Source organism: Schistocerca nitens, chromosome 1, assembly GCF_023898315.1.
Source record: "Schistocerca nitens isolate TAMUIC-IGC-003100 chromosome 1, iqSchNite1.1, whole genome shotgun sequence".
In the NCBI taxonomy this organism is placed as follows: Eukaryota; Metazoa; Arthropoda; class Insecta; order Orthoptera; family Acrididae; genus Schistocerca; species Schistocerca nitens.
The window spans coordinates 39,975,072-39,996,248 of record NC_064614.1 but is presented as its reverse complement, the minus strand read 5'-3'; the positions used below and the strand labels follow the sequence as shown (position 1 = coordinate 39,996,248).

Below are 21,177 nucleotides of genomic sequence, written 5' to 3'. Positions count from 1 at the left end.
TCCCAAAAAATGGGAGTAACACTGCTTCTGGGGTGTAAAGAGCACTGAAAGTAAAGCTGTATTTCACTAGGAAACAAAATTTCAGGCTCCACTAGCTCACTCTTGGCTGGTCACGTGATGGCCAAAGAGGGTTTGCAGTTGTTCTGACCTTCTCCCAAGGCGAATGTTTACTGATTTTGTCCAAGTACTTATTTACTTCTTGGGTCAAATAGCTGATGGCTTTACTGGAAATGAATGTGTTCGTGTACATTTTTTTAAGCTGTGGATCAGATAGTGTAGAACTGCACAGCAAAGTGTAGTAATACTTTTGAATTTCTGTCTTTAAGGCTGCTTAGAAGCATTTGAGGTAGGACTTTCGGTCCACTATGCATAGAATAGATTTTTTAAATGCGTTTTCAAGAATGGTTACTTGGGGAATAACAATGCTTACTGTAATTAATTTGCTTCCAGAAATCTCCTTTGTGTACTTGTCAAAAAGCATTAAAATATCAAATATTTATGACAACGATTAAATGCGATTTAGTACCTCCCTCCTAGGGATGGTGCCATTCTGCAATACAGTTGATGTTTGGCAACAACAGTGAGGAATGACTGTATAGACCAGGTAGGGAGGGAAGTGTGTTAGGGTAGTCTGTACAGTTGTACAAAGTCAATGTGCCAGGGTGGTATAATGGTTAGTGCATCTGCCTGCTAGTAGGAGACCTAGGTTTGAATCCTGGCCTTCGTACAAATTTTCATTCATCACTTCAGACTGCATATATACACCATAAATGTTTGACGCTTGATAAGCTCTGTCAAACCGTATATTTTCATTAGATTTGAGTTTGTCACTCCGTTACTGAATAATTAAGCATCCTCTTAGGCATAAAGGACTGCTAGTTGTTAACATACGTACACTCCCCTATGAAATGAATAATAACTTATGTTTTTGTTGTTGTGGTCTTCAGTCCTGAGACTGGTTTGATGCAGCTCCCCATGCTACTCTATCCTGTGCAAGCTGCTTCATCTCCCAGTAACTACTGCAACCTGCTGAATCTGCTTAGTGTATTCATCTCTTGGTCTCCCTCTACGATTTTTACCCTCCACGCTGCCCTCCAATACTAAATTGGTGATCCCTTGATGCCTCAGAACATGTCCTACCAACCGATCCCTTCTACTAGTCAAGTTGTGCCAAAAATTTCTCCTCTCCCCAATCCTATTCCTCCTAATTAGTTATGTGATCTACCCATCTAATCTTCAGCATTCTTCTGTAGCACCACATTTCAAAAGCTTCTATTCTCTTCTTGTCCAAACTATTTATCGTCCATGTTTCACTTCCATACATGGCTACACTCCATACAAATACTTTCAGAAACGACTTCCTGACATTTAAATCTATACTCGATGTTAACAAATTTCTCTTCTTCAGAAACGCTTTCCTTGCCATTGCCAGTCTACATTTTATATCCTCTCTACTTCGACCATCATCAGTTATTTTGCTCCCCAAATAGCAAAACTCCTTCACTACTTTAAGTGTCTCATTTCGTAATCTAATTCCCTCAGCATCACCCGACTTAATTCGACTACATTCCATTATCCTCGTTTTACTTTTGTTGATGTTCATCTTATATCCTCCTTTCAAGACACTATCCATTCCGTTCAACTGCTCTTCCAAGTCCTTTGCTGTCTCTGCCAGAATTACAATGTCATCGGCAAACCTCAACGTCTTTATTTCTTCTCCATGGATTTTAATACCTACTCCGAATTTTTCTTTTGTTTCCTTCACTGCTTGCTCAATATACAGATTGAATAACATCGGGGAGAGGCTACAACCCTGTCTCACTCCCTTCCCAATCACTGCTTTCCTTTCATGTCCCTCGACTCGTATAACTGCCATCTGGTTTCTGTACAAATTGTAAATAGCCTTTCGCTCCCTGTATTTTACCCCTGCCACCTTCAGAATTTGAAAGAGAGTATTCCAGTCAACATTGTCAAAAGCTTTCTCTAAGTCCACAAATGCTAGAAACGTAGGTTTGCCTTTCCTTAATCTAGCTTCTAAGGTAAGTCGTAGGGTCAATATTGCCTCACGTGTTGCAGTATTTCTACGGAATCCAAACTGATCTTCCCCGAGGTCGGCTTCTACTAGTTTTTCCATTCGTCTCAAAAGAATTCGTGTTAGTATTTTGCAGCCATGACTTATTAAACTGATAGTTCGGTAATTTTCACATCTGTCAACAACTGCTTTCTTTGGGATTGGAATTATTATATTCTTCTTGAAGTCTGAGGGTATTTCACCTGTCTCATATATCTTTCTCACCAGATGGTAGAGTTTTGTCAGGACTGGCTCTCCCAAGGCCATCAGTAGTTCTAATGGAATGTTGTCTACTCCCGGGACCTTGTTTCGACTTAGGTCTCTCAGTGCTCTGTCAAACTCTTCACGCAGTATCGTATCTCCCATTTCATCTTCATCTACATCCTCTTCCATTTCCATAATATTGTCCTCAAGTACATTGCCCTTGTATAGACCCTCTATATACTCCTTCCACCTTTCTGCTTTCCCTTCTTTGCTTAGAACTGGGTTTCCATCTGAGCTCTTGATATTCATACAAGTGGTTCTCTTTTCTCCAAAGGTCTCTTTAATTTTCCTGTATGCAGTATCTATCTTATCCCTAGTGAGATAGGCCTCTACATCCTTACATTTGTCCTCTAGCCATCCCTGCTTAGCCATTTTGCACTTCCTGTCGATCTCATTTTTGAGACGTTTGTATTCCTTTTTGCCTGCTTCATTTACTGCATTTTTATATTTTCTCCTTTGATCAATTAAGTTCAATATTTCTTCTGTTACCCAAGGATTTCTACTAGCCCTCGCCTTTTTACCTACTTTATCCTCTGCTGCCTTCACTACTTCATCCCTCAAAGCTACCCATTCTTCTTCTACTGTATTTCTTTCCCCCATTCCTGTCAATTGTTCCCTTATGCTCTCCTTGAAACTCTGTACAACCTCTGGTTCTTTCAGTTTATCCAGGTCCCATCTCCTTAAATTCCCACCTTTTTGCAGTTTCGTCAGTTTTAATCTACAGTTCATAACCAATAGATTGTGGTCAGAGTCCACATCTGCTCCTGGAAACGTCTTACAATTTAATACCTGGTTCCTAAATCTCTGTCTTACCATTATATAATCTATCTGAAACCTGTCAGTATCTCCATGCTTCTTCCATGTATACAACCTTCTTTTATGATTCTTGAACCAAGTGTTAGCTATGATTATGTTGTGCTCTGTGCAAAATTCTACCAGGCGGCTTCCTCTTTCATTTCTTCCCCCCAATCCATATTCACCTACTACGTTTCCTTCTCTTCCTTTTCCTACTACCGAATTCCAGTCACCCATGACTATTAAATTTCCGTCTCCCTTCACTATCTGAATAATTTCTTTTATTTCATCATACACTTCTTCAATTTCTTCGTCATCTGCAGAGCTAGTTGGCATATAAACTTCTACTACTGTGGTAGGCGTGGGCTTCGTGTCTATCTTGGCCACAATAATGCGTTCACTATGCTGTTTGTAGTAGCTTACCTGCACTCCTATTTTTTTATTCATTATTAAACCTACTCCTGCATTCCCCCGTTTTGATTTTGTATTTATAACCCTGTATTCGCCTGACCAAAAGTCTTGTTCCTCCTGCCACCGAACTTCACTAATTCCCACTATATCTAACTTTAACCTATCCATTTCCCTTTTTAAATTTTCTAACCTACCTGCCCGATTAAGGGATCTGACATTCCACGCTCCGATCCATAGAACGCCAGTTTTCTTTCTCCTGATAACGACGTCCTCCTGAGTAGTCCCCGCCCGGAGATCCGAATGGGGGACTATTTTACCTCCGGAATATTTTACCCAAGAGGACACCATCATCATTTAACCATACAGTAAAGCTGCATGCCCTCGGGAAAAATTACGGCTGTAGTTTCCCCTTGCTTTCAGCCGTTCGCAGTACTAGCACAGCAAGGCCGTTTCAGTTAGTGTTACAAGGCAAGATCAGTCAATCATCCAGACTGTTGCCCCTGCAACTACTGAAAAGGCTGCTGCCCCTCTTCAGGAACCACACGTTTGTCTGGCCTCTCAACAGATACCCCTCCGTTGCGGTTGCACCTACGGTACGGCTATCTGTATCGCTGAGGCACGCAAGCCTCCCCACCAACGGCAAGGTCCATGGTTCATGGGGGGGAACTTATGATATGTTGTTGAAATATTAATTTTATAAACCTATTTCTGTAAAGGCTAGGTATCATCTGCCCGAATTACTTAATTTCACATGTTGCAATATTGAGCCAGGCTGGTACACGAAATACAATCCTCTCATGCTGTGGAAAAATATCTACATATAACACAACACAGAAGGAAAATATCATGTTAGAAAAGCAATTTCAGAGAAGCTTTACGTGTGGGCAGAACTGTCACTTTATAAGAATAATGTGTTACTGTGTACTATTTTGCCATACAAGAAGGTTGCACACAAAAGAGATGATGCAGATGGAAACCTTGATCACTACACTATAGCTGTTGTCAGTAATCTATAACTATGAGAATTTATGTTATGTGATTAAAAATGGAAACCCACACAATCCCAAGTCACAAGAGCTGGTTCAGCTTTTTTGTTGAGAAGACATTGCTGTACCATTCTTACCAAAGGCTTTACCCTCTCAGTATGTTATTTATTATTGTTCCATTTTAGGAAATTGTCTAGAACGCTTTAAAATTAGTTTCTTCATTAAATCTAATTAAATACTAAAGTGATGGCCTGAAATTGCAACAACTGTTACTGCAAAGTGTAATGTTATCATTTCAGAAATAGCTGTACATTTTTATAATTTCTAAAATAACTGTGCAATTTTATAATTTCAGCAAAGTATTGATTTGAACTAAGTTTCCTACAGTATCATGGCTCCATGCATGAGTTACATTTCTTGTATGTTTCTTTATTCCAGTCTCACTTGTTTGTGTTGCAATTGGTGCATCGTCCCAGTGTGCGCAGTGTGCTCCAGGGTCTCCTGAGAAAACGATTGCTGACTGCTGAACATTGCATATCCAAAATTAAGCGCAATTTCAGCAGTACTGCTTCAGCAGGTGGAGGTTTAGGAGGAGACCGTGATCGTGATGGTGTTGAGCAGACAGCACTGAAGGTATTTACAGTTCATAAAGCTGCTTTTAGAATGTGAGCATATAAAACTGTATCTCTGGGAATACATTATTATTGTACATTTTTGCCCTTAAGACAGTAACTAAACTTGAATATTACATGATTATTCAATTTTCCCCTTTTTATGTTTTCTTCTTTTTCTCTTCCCGAATCTCTTCATTCTTTGACTGTGTTCATATTTCCTTTGTTCTGTTTATATTTTTCCTGGTCTCTTTCTTTATTTTACTTCAAATTTCATGTTCATAATTTTGTTTCTGAATTTGTCATGTCTTGTCTCTCTCTCTCTCTCTCTCTCTCTCTCTCTCTCTCTTCCCCCCCCCCCCCCCCCTGAGTCTGGTGTTGCTCATTCTGTGTATGTGCCCAAAGAATGTTAACCAATGTTTTCTCATTATGTCTGTGAGTCTGTCTGTGTGTTCAGACAGTTCTTTGGTTGGCCTCTTCATCCATACACCATCTCTATATATTGCTCCAAATTTTTTTTGGAAGGATTTATGTTCTATCTTTTCTGTCTTTGTGATGCCTGATGTGGTTGTTTCTGATGCATAGAGGGCTCCTGGTAGTCCAACTGTATTGTAGTGCCTGAGTTTCGCTTGTCTTGAGATGCTTCTTTTATTGTAGTGAATCCATGTAAGTTTGTACGCTTTCTGAAGTTTTTCTGTTCGTTCTGTAGTGGATGCCTTGTTTGAGCCTCCTATTTGTATGTATCCTCCAAGGTTCTTGAATTTTTCCACTCTGTTGACCAATCCATATTTTGTGTTCATGAATTGTGTATTATTGTTCTTTCTTTCTATATATTGTGTTTTCTTGTATGCTATCTGTAACCTCTTTTAGCAGAGACTTCATTTAAATATTCCAGGGCTTCTTGCACTTCTTCTCTGTTGTTACTGAGTATTGCCAAGTTGAATACATTGATTTAAAACATCTGTATCATGTAAATCTTTCAAAAATCATGTGGGAATGGCATAGAAACACAATAGCGTCTTGAGTGCTGGGGGATTCCATCCCGTCGTTCCGAAGGAGCGTCCACTTCAGTCAGCTGTAGCCTGTCGACATGCACAATTCAAGCTTTCTTGTTGCTGTCTCTTTAATAGATACCACAGTCTTCGTGCATCATAAGTGCAGGTGCAGGGAAAGTTATTTCCTATTTAGGTCCTACAATACCATTAAATTGTTGTCAGGTGGGGCAAATGAGGAAGCAAAAATCTCATTCAGAACTATATTTCAGAGAGTTACAGAAATAGATAGTTATTCCAGTCACTGAATAAACAGAATAAAGCTGGGAGGAAGCACAGCTACAGGAAATTCCCAAAGCTTCACTACTGTGGAATGACTTGGTAGAAGGAGAAGAACATTTTATTATCAGGGAACTGAAACATAATTTCCATGTGAGACATGTTCTTTGTTTTACTTTGTCAGTATCATAGTAAGCAACGCTGTCTTTTAGGCTGTATGTGTTAACCCTTTTTGTTTTATGGAATTTCCTTCTGGCAGTACACTTTGATCTTGTTTTGCTTTGATGGATTATTTGTTTGTCCAGTTTTCATCAGGACTTTAGTAGTACTTATTGACTTCAAATGTCTATATTTGTTGAATTTTTTATTGTACTGACATAACCTTGAAATCTAGTGATTTATAGACTCACTAGATTAGTTTACAAGTTATATCTTGCATAAATTTGTGTGCAGGCCGCAGCTGCCGAACTGCTCCACCCTATAGTGCTCTTTCACAATGAAGTCCCCAACACAATCATTGCCCCCCCCCCCCCCCCCCCGTGCACACACACACACACACACACACACACACACACACACACACACACACACACACACACAAAACACTGTCTCTGCCACTTTGGGCCAAGTTATTTTGTGCACACTCTTCAAGCGATTTAATTTTGGAGTCAAACCGGTGAAGAGCACAAGACCTCAACGGTACTGAATGAACTGAAAAATATGGACATCATAGGACAAGCTGTTACAGTAACAGAGAATGAAGTAATAGTTGTGAGAATTAAAAAAGGAGGAAAAAAACTGAAATAAATAAGAAAGGCATATAACATTGGTTTTCAGGTGTAATGTACTAAGCATGTGTAGCTCCCCTTGTCACTTTTGCTGAGATATTTTTTACTATCTAATGACTTATACTATGTACACAATCCACAAAAATAATAATTTAGCCAATCCTACTCCCAAGAAAAATTCAAAGAGCCCTCATGCTTTTAATGAGACGTAAAGTCCACATTCATGCATTTTAAATTTACTACTGAATACATCTAGTGGGAGGATGTCATCTCAAATGTGTATTGTATGAAATAATGTAAAATATATATTTAACAGTTTAGATATTTAACAGTTTAGATATATTTAACAGTTTCTTTAGATAGCTCTTTTGCCTGTAGAGCTATTGTGGAACTCCATCTCTATACTAATAACAGAGTGAATAAGACTGTATATCATTTCAGTTCTAATACAGTTCACTTTTATTTCAGGTCTCCTTGAAATGCCCCATAACCTTTAAACGTATCACCTTACCCGCCCGCGGTCACGACTGCAAGCATATCCAGTGCTTTGATCTGGAATCTTACCTACAGTTGAACTGTGAGCGGGGTTCTTGGCGATGCCCTGTCTGCAAGTGAGTAATTATTTACTACGAAAGATCCATTTCGTTTTTTGGTGTTTAAATGCAAAGCATCTTAATTTGTAATATGTGTTAGCTGCTTGGTGATTTTATTATTTTTTAATTGATCAGTGTAAAAATTGTAATGTGATATATTACAATACAGTACACTGTAGTAAACTGTCATAATAATTTCTCCATCTTCTAAATTGTAGTATATTTAGCAGGAATTTTATTTTTTAAATTCACAGAATGTTAAATACAATAGTAAAAATTGTACTGAAATACCGGAGTCTATTTTTAAAAATAAATTGTGGCCATAATTGGTAAAATGATAAATGGAAGCAAATAAAATAGAGTGTATGTGGCTGATTCTATGGAGAGCAAGAAAAGGAAACATATGCGAAGTTTTACTATTCAGAGTTTTCAATAGTTGATAACAATCTTGTGTGAATCAAACAATACTTATGACCATCAATGGTTTTCTTCTTTGTTGAACCTTGTTACCTCTTGTGTGTGACCATCTCCATTACTGCAGTTACCCGATGCAAACCTTCAGTTACAAATAGAATAGGTGTTGAGTTGCATACAGACACAATTGTGCCAGTCTGTGACTCAGCATCTCCTCTATGTGATGAGTAACAATTTATCATTTTCATATTGTTGTTAGTCCATCTGGTGTTTTATATCTGAAGCTATATATACATCTGTCTTTGAACTCTGTCTGGGATAATATATACTGCATTGTCAACCCAGTCACTAATTCCATCTGAACACATTTTATTTATCAGACGGTAGTACCAGTTAAAAGAACTTTGGAAATTCAAGATCTGCAAAACTTCCAGGATTGCCTTGATTTATAGTTGGGTGTTAATGCGTTAGCAGTGTTACCTAAAACAAGAAACACAGTTAATTCATAGCTTTTAAGGCATTATGTGTCAGTAGCATAAGCATTAGTTTTACATGATCAATGTTTATGGATTCATGCTGATTGCCATGAGAGTACAAGTATACTGAAGAAAGCAAATTGTATCTAAGTTTGTATAGATTCTGCAACAGGAAGCTCTTACAATATAGGGTGGCAGTTTTGCATTACATTTTGTTGGACGTCTGACAGATAGTTACAAACTTGAGTTCTTTTTGTCACTCAGCACAAACATCTGCTTCCAGTAAATAATCATCAATAAGAGAAATAATTCAGCTACAAATTCCTTGTAGAGCTTTACAGACACTAGCAAGAACGTTTTCCTTCTTAACACTCTCATCCGATCCAGCTGCTATTTAAATGTTTGTATCTAATAATTCTTCAAGAAGCCAACAGTCTGCATTATATAAATAGTAATGATTAATTAATTTGTGGTATGTGTAATGTAATGAGATGTAGAGAGGCAGGAAAAATTTATTGTGCCACACTAAAAGAGCCATGTATTGTGTTACAGCAAACCTGCACAGCTTGAAGGACTTGAGGTGGATCAGTACATGTGGGGAATTCTGAACACAATCAGTAATAGTGACATGGAGGAAGTCACCATTGATTCTGCTGCTAACTGGAAACCGGCCAAAAGTGTACCAGGAATAAAGGTCAGTGGGGTACAAGTTAATTAAAAACCAGGCATAAATGAACTAGCAGGTCTTACACATTGTGTTTCAAAGGACAGCAGTGACAAATGTCAACTGCTGACATTAAACAGGTTGGATTGTTCAAAAAGTGTGATTTTAGCACAACCAAAACCAAAACTGGAATGTAAATAGTAGTTGAGTGGGCAGATCAGAATTAACCTTATGCCATCCAGCACTTTGTATTAAAGCTGAGTAGCTGTTGTGGGATTGAAAAAAAGAGTTGTAAAGAAACATATGTATATGAAAGTTGTTGAACCAGTCACACTTGGATGAAAATGTGTGTCTCATGTGCATTTATATTTTTATGTGACAGAATTGTAAATGAAGTAAGTAATGTTGAAAAGAAATTGTACTGTTTTTAAATGAATAATGAGAAACTGTTAAAAGATATAACACCAAAGGAATTATGAGTCTTTAACTCCAGCAGATAGCTGTTTATATGAATATGTGATGTCTGTTCTTGCATCTCCTTTTATTATTTGCGTCAACGGGCTATGAATCCACAACCTTCCGTGTGGGTACACAATTTTTTTTAGCCTCTGGTGGTAATCTAAAATCAGTGGACACGGTTGGGGACTGTGAATAGGTGGCACTAGGTTGGCGTGGGAGTTAGCCAAGAGTCCGTGCATTTGTGATAAACACTGTGTCCTGATGATAAGCAATCTCGGGTTTGAGTCCAAGTCCGGCACACATTTTCACTTGTCGCTGCTGATTCCGCATAATCTTAATGCAGCTGATATCATCAGTTCCATCCCTTCCCTTTCCTGTCTCCCCTCTCCATCTGCAATTTATATAAGATACATGTTTAATTAGAAATTATGTTCGAGAAATTTTTATTTTTCATTTTCTTTCAGACGGAGGAGGAGAATGAAACGTGTGGTGCTAAACGCCTTGGGAAAGCAATGTCTCCAGGTAGCATGACACTACCAACTATGAATAGTTGGGATGTCAACCATGCGATGTCTCCTTACATTCCTCCAGATATGAACAGTAAGTCAAAAGTTGTACTTAATGTGAGCTTAGTACATTATATTCATACTAAAAATTAGAGTTGAAGAGAAGAGCTATTGTGACACTTCAGCTTGCATTCTGTGGGAAAAGATTGTACTTTAATTGCAATTGACAAAATATTTTTAAGTATTGAGCCGATTTGGAAAAATGGTTATGTTTTGATTGTGCTGTTCTGCACTGCATAATCAGTTCTTTCAGTATTCTGAATGTGAAAAATGAGAGAGAATGGTGGTGCAAATGGAAAAAGAAAACAGTAAATATTAACAGAGTAAGAAATCAAAAATTTTGAAATGTTTATTTTTATTCTGTGGAGATGCAGTGAATTACATATGCGTGTACAGTTTATGAATTCGGGGAGGGGGTATGTGTTATTCCCTTTTGTGTCTCAGCTTTGTTCTCATAATTTTGTCTGTGTACATTGAATGTTAAATTTACTTTTTTTCATTGTGTTAAGATATACGTAGACAATAATTGTGAAAATGTGTTGACCACAGAAACAAAAACTGATAGCGATAAATTAAGAGAGCATAGTTTCTAAAGTAAAATTACTATGTTTTTGTAGTGTTATGGAGACTTTAAGATGTTTGAACTTCCTTTAGGTATTGCAAGTGGCTCGATGATGGGTGGTGGCCCTCCTCCGTACGGAGGCACAACACCAGGAACAGCAGGAGCGCGGCCTAGCCCGTTTGACTTTGGAAGCAATGGGCCTGTTGGCACGCAAGTGCCAGGAGCAGGAGTGGGGGCAACGGGTGATTATGCTGCCGGGACAGGACCTCTGACTCACCTCAGTGATTCTGTCAACTCCTTAGACCCACTTAACTCTGTGGAGAAGACGTTAAGTGAACAGGTACGTTGATAGGCAACTACTTTCTATGTGATAATGGAAATCCTTTTGAGACATCGTTTAGATATAATTTTCTTAGCTCTAGGGACAGTTTAAAGTGGTAAAAATTATGCACAGTTTGTATGAGTGTCCTGATAAATAAGGTAAATTGTTACTGAAGAGATGATAATGTTAGCGTGGCTACCACCAGTTAAATTTATAGCAGTAATGTGATCAGAACTGTTACAGCTAATCAATGTATTTGACATTATAGAGGCATAACAGATCATAATTCAGTATATCGAACAAAGCACCACTCGCAACTCTGGTTTTACACATGTGGGTAAATTGTGTTTCGTATCCGTAAAGTTAAGAAATTTTTGTTAAAAGAAGTAAAACAATGGTCATTTGAAAGCACCACAAACTTCCACTGGTTTCATTGCTTCACCACCAGTGGTAGATAATACATTTCTCCATTTAGAAAGTATTGTCACTCTCTGAATCTCGTACCCGGTCAAAGTATTAGTCACACTCTGGAACTCATACCCAGTGAGATACCAGTCACACTTTTAAAAGACTAATAACTGGAGAGATGTCCTAATTGTTTCTCTTCTTAGCTTATGGCAATAATAGAGACAGAACTAGAACAACAGAACAATAGGACAGGGCAGGAAGACAAAATCATCTGAATGACCTTTTTATAAACAGAACAGACAATAGTACTAAAAAACAAATAAAAAGAAAGTGAAATAGTAGTGTATCATTTTCTTCAAAGATATTTAATATTACTAAAGTGAGACCCATTTAGCATTATTAAGTAATCCTGTTACAGATGCCACATACGCCACATACTCCTCACACGCCACATACCCCAGGAGGTGCAGGTGGTGGAAACTCGGGACCGCCCAGTGTACCACCAGCTGACACTTCGGGAGCAACCTCAGGGTCGGGAACTGCGACATCAGTGACGTCGGCAACTGTGAGTGCGAGTGCGGGTGCTGTACCGGGAACAGCTGACACGACATCGGCGTCTTCGGCTGCACCGTCTGCAGCAGACATACCATCTGACCTCAACTTTGATCCAGCTGCTGTCATAGATGGTGAAGGACAAGGCCAAGAGGCTTTGAATGTAAGTGAAACTAAGTGTTCTTGAATCATCTTTAGATGAGGTGAAATGTGGCATATTGTGTTGAGGTAAAATGAGTTGGATATTTATTTAAGAAAAAGTATCTCTGAGAAATACCTTAGACAAAGCATTCAGGAAATGGAACACAGGCAAGCAAATCATGTAAACGTTGTGTACTCACAAGTTGGAGACATGAAATAGATTATGAGGACACAGTTCCAGTCATTGGAAGAAAGGAAATCTCAGGTATGATATAAGATGGGGGGGGGGAAGTTCTGAAATTGAACTACAACCCAGCTTTTCATATTATGTGGAAATGTACCAAGTGATGAGAGTAGTGGTGAGACTGAATTCCCTTTTATATGGATGGCAGTTGAAGTCCCTGTCTGGCTACACAAATTTAAGTTTCCCCAAATTATTTAAGGCAAGTGTTGGGTTGATTCGTTTGAAAAGGACATCGCCAGTTTCATTTAACAATCCAAGCTTGTGTTGTGTCACTAATGACCTTGTAATCATCAAAACATGAAACCATAATCTTCCTTGTTTTTTGAGAAGTGTGTTAAATTTGGGAGTGCTCAAGAAAACTATTTGTAGTACTGTAGTCTTGATATTAAGGCACAGAATAAAATGAGTAAACAAAATGTTTCAAATGACAGTATATCTCACAAGTCAACAGTTAGCTCTGTAATTATTTCTTGTGTAAAACCTATTTATTTCTGAGAAGGAAAGTTGCTACTCACCATATAGCGGAGATGCTGAGTCGCGATAGGCACAACAAAAAGATTCACACAATTATAGCTTTCGGCCATTAAGGCCTTTGTCAGCAGTACACACACACACACCACACACACACACACACACACACACACACACACACACACACACACACACTCGTGCAAACGCAACTTGCACACACATCTACAGTCTCAGAGAACTGAAACCACACTGCGAGCAGCAGCACCAATGCATGATGGGAGTGGGGACTGGGTGGGGGTAAGGAAGAGGCTGGAATGGAGATGGGGAGGGATAGTATGGTGGGAGTGGCGGACAGCATCGTGTTGCAGTTTAGACAGAGGATAGGAGAGAAGGTGCAGAGGGGGGAGGGGTAAGTAGTGGAAAGGAGAGAAATAAAAATAAATTAAAAGTCCGGGTGTGGCGGTGAAATGACGGCTATGTAGTGCTGGAATGAGAACAGGGAGGGGGCTGGATGGGTGAGGTCAGTGACTACTGAAGGTTGAGGCCAGGAGGGTTATGGGAATGTATGTTCCATATACAGCAGAAATAATATTTGCTATAAAATTAGTGAACCTCTCAACTTTTGAATTAAATACGTGTACAGTTACACACTGCAGCACATAGTAAATTGAGAAATGTAGCAAAACATGATTTAATATTATGGGGAATTAATGTACATTTGATAAATTAATTACATCACAAACAGCATACAATATGTGGTGACAACTGGTAATGACTTCTTAGTGTTGCAGAAATGTTCCACAGAAAAATTAACATTTATTTACTTTTCTGTATGCTTGTAGTCATCACATGATGACTTTGGTAAAAATCATATTGTTTACAAAATTGTAGTACATATCATATTTGTATACAAAGGTTTAATACGTAACAAAGTCCAGATAGGTTTTTCAACAATATTATAAAAAGGATAGATTGCTACTCACTGTAAAGACGACATGTTGAGTTGCAGACAGGCATAACCAAAAGATGGTTAGACATTTAGCTTTTGGCCAGAGCCTTCTTCAGAAAAGAAATCTCTCTCTCTCTCTCTCTCTCTCTCTCTCTCTCTCTCTCTCTCTATCACACACACACACACACACACACACACACACACACACACACACACACATATCCACGCACATTCACAAAAGACAGCACACCTCACACATATGTGGCCACTGTCTCCAACCACTCTGGCCAAAATCATATGAAATACGTAACAATATCCACAGAAGGAAAATATTCATCTACAGTGTTTCATATATAATATATAAAACTTAGAAGTATTTCAGTGAGTACAGATATTTATTTACAGGAAAGATTTTAGTTTTTGTTTCAAATGGATCCTCGGTATTTGCTGCTATGGATTCTGGCAATTTGTTGTACCACACTGAGCCACTGATACATGAACTGTTATCTTTTACCTTTAATTTGGTTCTTTGTCTGTAATAGTTGTACTTCTTGGGTAGTAGTGCATATACAGTGAGGTATTTATTCTTAACTTGCAAGCACCTGGCATTGCATTGATCTGTACTTATTTCAATTCTATTAGTCCATCTCCTCCTTCCCCCCAACTCCCCCCTATCTGTCCACTTCTTTGTGCCCCTTCTCTCTGTCGACCACTTCCACCTCCCACTTTGAGGTCATCTCCTCTTGCCCCTCTCTCTCTGTCCATCTGCTGCTGCCCCCTTTCTCTTCTCATTTCCTCCTCTTTCCTTTCTCTGTCCACTACTTTTAGTCACTGGAGATCAGTTTCTGTTGTATTCTTATTTAATGGACCATTCTGTTTTTCTATTCACATGCTGTTCACAAAGTTCATTATCCTTCCCACAATCACCACAATCATCACTACTTGTCCACAGGACGCTGTACCTGTTTTTTTATATTTAATTTCATTTTCTAAGGTTGACACTTGTTTGGCATTTCCTTTCACTTCTCATAACTCTCTAACTTCCCATTCTGCGACTTTCTTGTTTTATCGTTTGGAACATGTTGCAATTTCTGCAGTTCAGAATTTACATTTCTTAAATGCAAAATATAACACCTCAGAATGTCCATAATTTTTTGTTGATAATTGGTTGCAGTAATTTTGTCAGGAAATCGTAGCTTATGGAACATATCAAGAATGTGACAGGCTGTGTTGAATTAAAATGTGGCTGTGATCAGCCTCTACATCTTTAGTCAATGGAATGTAACTTATGGGGTTCCATTTCAGCACACGCAAATTCAGGCCATGGGCAAGCCTACTGTCAGAGCTACAGTGTGCCAAATGCATAAAAGTGATTTCCAAAATTTCAGTACCTGCCCATGCTGTAAAAAACTTGTAGATGTGGACAGCATTTCTGTTTTCCATATGTACCTCTAATTATACATTAATGAGACAGGAAATTATGACCATCTGGTTAACATGTGTTGACTGCCTCAAGTGTAATGATGCTTCACCGCCAGGCCAGGCAAATGGCGTCACGCATACGACTGCTGTGGCCAGTGGTGGCCACACAACACTCAACATGTTAATAGCATCTTGGTCTACTTTGGAATGCAATACAATAATTATTGTGTATGGCTTGGATTTGACAAGACCTTGGTTAGATTTCCAGAAGTATGTGGCACATGCACATATTTCCCATAGGTTTCAGGTTGGTGATTTATGAGTGTGAAGCTGATGTCTAATGGTGTCGTAGATGTGTTCTGTCAGGTTCGGATCAGGCAAGCCAAGACAGCAATGTGAGTTGACTCTTCAAGCCATTGTAAGACGGTTCTGTCCCTGCGAAACCGACAGTTATGCTGCTGGAAAAAGCCATTGACGTAAGGGAAGATGTCGTTCATGAAGGGGTGTACGTGTCTGCAGTAATGTTCATGCAGTTGACAGCCATCATGGTGCCTACATTACTACCATAGGTTGCAAAAAAGCCCAGGTGAATGCCCCCATAGCACAATATTGTCTCTACTGGCCTGCGTCTGTCATGTAGTGTATATTTTGAGCATCCGTTGCCCGAACGACTGTGTATCCAGACATAACCATTGACCTAGTGTAATAACAAACATGATTCATCCAACCAGGTGACCTGTTTCCAATGGTTTACAGTTCAGTCTTGATGATCCTGTGCTCATTGCTATCGTAACTGAAGATGTCCTTGGGTCAGCATAGAAACATAGAGATTGTCTGCCCCATGTTCAACAATGTGTGCTGAACAGCGTGCTCTGAATCCTTGTTCCTGCACCAGCACTGCACCCTGTCGTCATATCTGCTACAGATCGCACCCTATGCTGCTTTACAGAGTGGGCAAGCCTCGAACCACCTCATTCTGTGATGAGGTGTGGATGTCCGATACCTTGTCACCTACTCATGGTTTCACCGTCCACCATTCCCAGGTGGTGGGCAGCAACAATCTGCCCTTTGTCAAACTGCTTATGTCAGTGGATTTTGTATTGAGTCTAGAATAATTTTTTGGCTCATCAGTGTTTGTATTCTAGACATAAAATTTTCATGAACAGTTTTTTTCTGTAATTGTTATTAGAAAAAGCAGAAAGTCTAAATTATTGGATTAATGAACAATGGAAATTCCAGGTTGGAATATCAGCAATATTATACAAAGATAGATTGCTGTTCACCCCAAAGATGACACATTGAGTTGCAGGCACACACAATGAAAAGGCTTTTACACACTTATCTTTTGGCAAAAGCCTTCTTCAGAAAAGAAAGTTCACACACATTCACTAAGCAAGCACACTTCATGCACACATAATCACTACATCTGGCTGCCAGCAGCCAAAGATAGCTTTCATGTGTGTATGAGGTATGCTTGCTTGTATGAATGTGCGTGTTTTTTTTTCTTTTCTGAAGAAGTCTTTGGACGAAAGCTCAATAGGTAACAGCCTTTTCTTTGTGCCTGTCTGCAACTCAGTGTGTCATCTTTATGGTGAGTAGCAATCTATCCTTTTCATAATATTGTAAATATTGGTGTATTATATTTTTCATGTATGAAATATATGTATCTACCAAACAATGGAAAATCCACGATGGAATGTAACAGTGTTGTGAAAAGGAAAGTTGCTACTCATTGTATAGTGGAGATGTTGAGTCGTAGATAGGCACAACAAAAAGACTGTCACAAATACAGCTTTCAGCCAGTAAGGTCTTCGTCAAAATTAGATGACAAACACACACATATGTACTCATGCAAAAGTAACACACACACACACGACTGCAGTCTTAGGCAACTGAGGCCCCAGTTGCCTGAGACTGCAGTCATTTGTGTGTGTGGGTTGTGTTTGTGTGTGTGTGTGTGTGTGTACATGTGTGTTTGTAACCTAATTTTGACGAAGGCCTTACTGGCTGAAAGCTATATTTGTAACAGTCTTTTTGTTGTGCCTATCTGCAACTCAGCACCTCCACTATATGGTGAGTACCAACTTTGCTTTCCACCATATTGATATATGTATCTATGTTGGTTTATAAATATATTTCTATATTTGGATTGTTCTTCCCTCAGTTGCTTCCTGACAACGGTGTGGATCCTATAGAGCTGTTGTCGTACCTGGAACCGCCGGACCTGGCAACTCCGCCATCGAGTGGTGCGAGCAGCAATGGTGGAGCTGGCGGTGGAACTCCTGGTGGTGCCACCACAAGTGACGATATTCTTGCTTTGTTTGAATGAACATGCAACAAAGTGTGCTGTGTTTGCTGTACGTGTGCAAATGTGTGATATTGTGTAATTTATTGTACATAATCGAATGTACTGAAGGTGAATTTGAAGTAGATTGATTGTTGGCCAGTCTAGCAGATAGTGTTTCAGTTCAGTGAACCTTGATAATTAAAATTTCTGGGCTGGCCTGCCACAGCACTGGACCTAAAATAGTGATGAGAAGTGTATTAAAATACTTCAAGAAAGCAAATAATATTCTAACAAGAACTCTTAAACCCGAGAAAAATTGTGGGTTTACTGTAAATATGAGAAATTTTGTAAGAAATGATGTAATATGTCTCTCTCTATTTCTGTCTTTTCCTTTTTTAAAATTTAGTTTCAGCTCTTTTGGAAATAAGATTATTTGTGTTTAGTGGTTGCATTAGTTTTATGCTTTCCTGACATCCCCTGGTTATGTGCAGGGATGTTACGAACATATTTCTGCATAATATGACCTTTTAATTGTTCTGATTGTTCATACATAAATATGATTTTCAATTACTGTGTTTCCTCGTTTACTGTATTTTGCTACAGCAGTTTAGTTCAGGCAGCCATGGACCATTGTGGCCATGCTGTGGCAGGTGACTCGTAATGCCCCTTTAATTTGTGAGTTAATTATTTGTGTGTGATGGTTTTAAAATATGAACACACAAGGAGAGAGTGAAATATTTTACCCAAAACAAGAACCAAGTGTGTGAGGATGTGTACGTGAAACATTTTCGTGTGTAAATGTATCCTGTGACAAATCTCGAATGACTGCATATTGCATTCTTAGTGTACAGCTTCCCTTAAAGTATTAATTGTGAGAAGCACAAAAATTGTAATTGTAGATGAGCAGTATAACAAGTACAGAAAACTTTTAAAACAAGATATTAAAGACAATGTCAAAGTAAATATTTAATAGCTATGGTTAAAATGGAAACTTTTTGACAAAGCAGTTGTGGCAGCAAAATAAAAACAAGCTGATGTGAGTTGACACTATGTAATGAAGATTGTTTTAGGAACTATTTTGTGTAATTGTGTGGGAAATGATGTGCTGCTGTGTGATGCACAAGTTTCAGAAGCAGTTCCTATTTGAGCAGCTCCAGTTTGTGGACTGAGAGAATTCTTGCTTTTCCTGTCTTCTTTTTAAAATGTTGTTATTGAGAATGCCAAATTATTTTGTACTTAAAATGTGAATGTAATATGATTGAAAGCTTTCTTCTGAAACTTGTGTAAAGAGAAAATATAAGCGAGAGTGGCAAAAAGGAAAGTATGTTGCTATGGAAAAAATGTTTTCTGTCATCTAAGGACCTTAACATTTTTGAATAAACTAAAAGGAGTTAAATAAGAAACCTGCTAGAAGACCATACTGCCAATATATAAATTTCTCATGCAATTCAAAAAACTTGCTTTGTAGGGATTAGATGATCGTTTATAAGGATGACGAAACACAATTATCAATTTTCCCCTCCCATTTTTTTCTTTTTGTCTTCATTTTACATTGAGAAGTATCTGAGAAGAAAAGTATACAAATACCACCAAGCATATATGTTCCTTTGAAGCTGTCATTTTATGTACTTCATAACTGACGATGGCAATAAATTGGTATTCTATTTAGAAAAATTGTGACAGTGATAAAATATCAGAGGAATGTGAAGACTTATGTTTAATAACAAACTACTAAGATACTGACCTCTGATAGTCTTCTTAAAATTTTTAAGTTCACTATTTAAGTGCCACGCCATTGTTTCCTTCTTCCTTTCTTCTTTTCACAAAATTATTTGCATTCATGTTGAGGCAGACTCATCTCTGACTTTCACGGGAATGCAAAAGTCAGATCATTCATAAACCAGATTGTCTTAGTCTGGCTGTCACATTTGCAAAAATCAAGTCCTTAGAAGATAGAATTCCCCTAAGTAGTGCACAGCTTTTTTAAAACAGGAAGATTTCAAACTGTATCATTGTTAAAACAATCAATAATGGGGATAGGTATTCACAAATGAAAAATTTTTTTCCTGTTCAGATTTTCTTCTTTCCAAAGCAACATTTTTATTTATTTTTTGTATTAATTAATGCACATATCAAATGTTGAATTTCAGATGGACCACTAGAATTTGGCAATATTAAAAACATATGAAATATTCTTGTTTCTCAAATACTTTAAAATGTGTATTGTGAGAAAGATACTCAAAATTTTGGTAAAAGAAAGTAAAGAACAGAAACTTTTTCCCAGCACGTGGTACATAAAAATCCCCCTCCAGAATAGTTTTTTCTCACTCCTGCACTCAATCTCTTGCACCTGTGGAACTCATATTTTTTAACTGCTTCACATGAAGAATTGTATTTGGACCAAGCAGTTGTGTTGTTGCCAGCTTCGGGCTTGAGAGTATAGGTGTAGCATTTCACTGTACTGCCGTTTAGCGGCTCGAAACAACGCCAGCTAGTTGTAGGTAGGTCTTCCTTTGTACGCTGTGCCATATGCACAGTGAAGTCATGTTTAACTTCAGTATTGTACATAGTTTCCAGTGTAGATGTATCTCTGCAAAAAATGTATTATTACACAGATGAACTGTTGTCTTATTTAAATTTCCTTTCTCCTTTAAGACTGTATAATTCTGTCTACTGTGCCCCACATACACTGTGTGGTCAAAAGTCTAGGGATACTCCATTGAACATGCTGTTTGTGATGGCCAGCGTGCAGTCAAAGTTACCCAAGTGCAGACACTGAGTGTCAAAAGTATAAACATATTCTCTGTTAGAGTAAATCAATGAGAGTCTGAAGAGAGCATCATAATTGGGGGTGGGAGGGGGGACAAGACTGACAGTTATGGCAAAGAAAAGGAAATACTAAACCAAAAATAGTAACTGATAGAGGTCAATGAAATCTACCTGCACTGCTGAACTGTAGCAGTACTATGGGAAACAACTGTACAACATCTTTGCAGTCTGTTGCAGAGGACCTTCCCTACAGGTCAGAGGAAAAGACAAGAAGACCCTTTTTGTAGATCACTAATGACTAGAAACCACTAGTCACAAGAATGAAATAACCACCACATAATTGGTTGAAATAATACTGCCCCTGATCCATGGATGAATATGAGGTTTCCAGGATCTTTAAGTCATTGTGTATCATGTGACACTGATTAACGTGTGTGAACCTGGCAGATGCCTGGCGATTAGCATTTGACTGAGATTTTTGTAACGACAATTCAGTAGTGGTAGTGCAGTGATCTGGGGCTGTGTTCTCTTGTCAAACGTGTGTGAGATGCTATTGTTAACAAAACAAGTCTCACTGCATAGGCATACAGAAGAGAAAGTTGGATGAATTTACTGGATTGGCTCATTTAAAGCCTCAACCTGAACCTCATCAAAACTTTTTTTGTGAGTTTAATTGTCGAT

The 21,177-nt window shown here is 38.4% G+C and overlaps 1 protein-coding gene across 5 annotated transcripts in view; it reads left to right on the top strand.

Annotated features, from left to right (window-relative positions):
• The window catches only part of LOC126240979 (zinc finger MIZ domain-containing protein 1), a 148,322-nt gene extending 127,975 nt beyond the window's left edge, over positions 1-20,347 (top strand). For all 5 annotated transcript variants that reach the window (XM_049947970.1, XM_049947971.1, XM_049947967.1 and 2 more), the window contains 7 exons: positions 4,966-5,160; positions 7,666-7,808; positions 9,233-9,374; positions 10,268-10,403; positions 11,024-11,271; positions 12,080-12,376; positions 17,605-20,347. In XM_049947970.1, the coding sequence (XP_049803927.1) occupies positions 4,966-5,160; positions 7,666-7,808; positions 9,233-9,374; positions 10,268-10,403; positions 11,024-11,271; positions 12,080-12,376; positions 17,605-17,769 (1,326 nt within the window). In that variant the 3' untranslated portion in view covers positions 17,770-20,347. The remainder of the gene's footprint in view (positions 1-4,965; positions 5,161-7,665; positions 7,809-9,232; positions 9,375-10,267; positions 10,404-11,023; positions 11,272-12,079; positions 12,377-17,604) is intronic.
• Positions 20,348-21,177: the final 830 nt, after the last annotated feature.